The 3,597-nt window shown below is 32.3% G+C and overlaps 1 protein-coding gene across 1 annotated transcript; it reads right to left on the bottom strand.

The window, feature by feature from the left end:
* Positions 1-858: 858 nt before the first annotated feature.
* On the bottom strand, positions 859-2,641 carry HELRODRAFT_188719 (hypothetical protein; the record flags this gene model as incomplete). Its single annotated transcript, XM_009021636.1, has 6 exons — positions 859-897; positions 939-1,384; positions 1,515-1,617; positions 1,918-2,073; positions 2,166-2,232; positions 2,476-2,641. The coding sequence occupies 5 exons, from the start codon at positions 2,639-2,641 to the stop codon at positions 1,157-1,159; spliced, it is 720 nt and encodes a 239-aa protein (XP_009019884.1). The 3' UTR covers positions 859-897; positions 939-1,156.
* Between the last annotated feature and the right edge of the window lie 956 nt (positions 2,642-3,597).

Genomic DNA, 3,597 nt, shown 5'->3' with positions numbered 1-3,597 from the left:
AATAATTAATATATATACATACAATAAAAATTTGTATATACAATTGTAATATCATGTATGTAAATCATAAATGTGCATACTAAACATAAAACACAACATATATAGTATATGATAGATAAATATTGTATATATATATATATATATATATATATATATATATATATATATATACACGTATGTATGTGTGTGTATGCATATGCGTGTTTGTTTGTATGCACGTATGTATGTATGCATGTTTGTATGAATGTTTGTTTGTACGTATCCATACATGCATCCATACCGCCAGATTTAATTGGAATTCATTTAAATTTATCAGAGAACATAAACCTTGAAATTCTTGCCTCTAATCTTAACGCATTCATGTTTACATGAAACTTTGCAGAAAGAGCAGAAAGACACAGACACACACACCCACACACACACACTCACTCATCCATTTTTAAACACATAGACCCAACATGCGCACATACAAACACTACCAGACTAAAAGAATTTTTTAGGCCTGGATAAATGAATTTATCTACTTCTTCCAGACAGTTATGTATGTGTGTGTGTATTGTGTATGTACGTGTCGATATGAATGTATGTATGTGTGTATGTATGAATGTGTGTGTGTATTTGTGTGTGTATGTGTATCTGTATTTTATACTATATTCAACAAAACCAAAATCTTAAGCATCATATCTTTATAGCAAATTAATAGCAGTTGATTAAATTCAATCATGCATGTATGTGTGAATGTGTAAAATGTACAATCATAACCAACATCAATATCATTATACTCGTCTCGTCATCTCCACCACCATCAGTATCAGCATAGCAAGATGGTAAAACAACAATAGAAAAAAATACATATATAAAAATGTACCATGATCATAGAGCTGATTAAACAACAAACAAACAAACAAACAAACAAACAAACAAACAAACAAACAAACAAACAAACAAACAAACAAACAACAACAACAACAGATAAGTAACTCATATACATTATATTTAATGACGTCACCATCACCACATCATCATAATTATCACCAACAACATCATCATCATTAACATCATCATCATCTTCAGAAACAACTGCAACAACAAATCAACTGCAACAACACTTCAACTGCAACAATAAATCAACTGCAAAGCAACAAGTCAACAACTACTACTGATGATGATGTGGTAGTTTAGCGTGTTGATGATGTTGCAGTTGATGCCTATATGGACTGCTGTTGTTGTTGCCATCTGTGGAGGATTTGAATCCTGAAACACCGGCGCCTCCACCAGCTGATGAAAATGTTGCTGATGAAGTTGCTGCTGCTGCTGCTGCTGTTGTTGGCTGAGCCATAGGTGTCTCAACAAAATGAGGATTTGTTACTTCCATTTCTTCTTCCTGGGTGATGATGGTGACGAGAACGACGACGATGACGATAAAGATTATGATGATAAAGATCACGATGAAAATGCTGATGATGTGAATGATGTAGATGACGATAAGTGTTAACAGTAAATGAGTTACTAACAGTATTGGCCAATCCAGGACATTCATAAACAGTGTCGTCGTCGTCGATGACTTCTTCATCGGTCGAATTACCAGAACCATTTTTGTTGTCATAGTCATTGCCTCTGTTTTTGAATAATTAATTTTGTTGTTGTTGTTGTGGTGGTGGTCGTGGTGGTGGTTGTTGTTGTTGTCATTGCAATTGTTTATGTCATTGTAGTTAGGGGCAAAATAAAAAAAAATTGTTAAAAATAAACAGGCAACAAACAAGAAACACTAAAAAAAATACAACGAGAAGAAATGTACACAGTCAACCATAAAAAATCACATGCACACACACACACATAGAGAGAAAGAGAAACAGACATACACACAGGCAGACACACAAACATAACAATGCAGAAACAAAAGCACAAACAACCAACTTCTCATTGGCAAGCATCTGCTGCTTCTGGTACTGGTAATGATACATCTGAGCACTGTAGGCCAGCTTGCGGTCCCCATTTGCTGGGCCCACAGGAGCCCTCTGGTCCCCGTAGAATGTTTGGTAGGGTACCTCTTGCTCCTGTACCCTTTTTGACCTAGCCAAAATAAAATATATGGCACAGTACATATGATTAAATAATGGGATGATGACAGTAATTAAAGATGATGAAGTAAACATGTTCCTAACCTGCACATGCAAACAATAGTGATGACAATAGCTATGATGAGCACCAGAGATATACTTGAAAGCACCCCTGAATGACGATGAAGTGATAAGAGTGACAGAATGATTTTTTAGAATATGATAACAACTATGAAGAAGAGTAATCTGACAAAGTTTTTTGGTGACTAACAACAATTCAAAATGGTGGTGTGAATCAATTAGAGAAAATAAAACAAAATGATAATTCTGATAACACTGATAATATCGACAATGACATAGACAATAAAGATGATGATTACAACGGCAATGACAGCTCTGCAACTACAAATGATACCTATCAATATGATATCCCAGTAACGATCCAAGATACTTCTCTCATTATTATCCTGTCTTAGATATCTAACATCATCATAATCACTTTTTTTCAACCCAATGACGTCGTGGTTAACAAATCCTTTTGGTGATAGCACCGATGACGAAGATGATGATATAGTCCTCATTCCATTGTTATTGTCGTTGACTTTAGTGTAAGTTGTTTCGACTTTTATGACTTGAAAATTTAATTGTGAATAATTTTTCAGATCAAGGCCAACCGAGAAGAAAACATTCGTAGCTACAAAATGTTTACCATTGAAGTAAATATTCACAATTGAGAAATTAAATTAGTTTATTATAATAAATTATTAATTTATTTATACTCTGTTGTTGATCTGCATTACTGCTGCCATCACCGGCCTCTCCTTCTGAATATTCATGAGGTAATTTGAAGTGCTCTGTAATTTGTAAAATTATTTATAATGAAAAAAAATGTCATATAAAATTAAAACTTTCTTTATTTATAATTTTTTTTATAAAAATAAAAAATCAATATCTTACTTAAAAAATTATCAATGAATCATAATTTAAGTTTATCATTTTATAATTATTTATCTTTATCAATGATTATCTTTGTTACAAATTCATCGAGGATGTAGCAACTAGCTAGACAAATAGCAAACGTTTAATTAATTCAAATAAAAAATTCAAAATACTTTCCTAAAAAAATGGACTTTTAATAAATAAAAATTAAAAAAATTAAAAGAACTAAAAAAGCAATGATTTGTTTTACTTGGCCTCTCAAGTTTCCTACAATTTCCATACTCATCAAGATAGTAGTGAGCCAAACATCCACCACAATCAGTCGGAGCTCTGGAGCATATCCTGTTGAAGTTGGATCTGCAGTGCTCTATGCATTCCAACTTCTCTATCAATTCATCTGCAATTTTTGGCCATTAGATTTTTATATTTGGTAAATATATAATTTTATTTTAGAAAACCTTTAATTAAATATGCAATCATTTGGTTTGGTTTGTGTGTGCAAATCCTATCCAAATACAAGAAAAAGACAACAAATTTCAGATAAACAACTTTACTATAAACTGAAAAGAATCAGCCATTAGTTAGAGAAATATCAATA

The sequence above is a fragment of the Helobdella robusta genome (assembly GCF_000326865.2).
Source record: "Helobdella robusta unplaced genomic scaffold HELROscaffold_3, whole genome shotgun sequence".
Lineage (NCBI taxonomy): Eukaryota > Metazoa > Annelida > Clitellata > Rhynchobdellida > Glossiphoniidae > Helobdella > Helobdella robusta.
The sequence above is the reverse complement of the archived record's forward strand: the minus strand, read 5'-3'. Positions and strand labels throughout refer to the sequence as shown.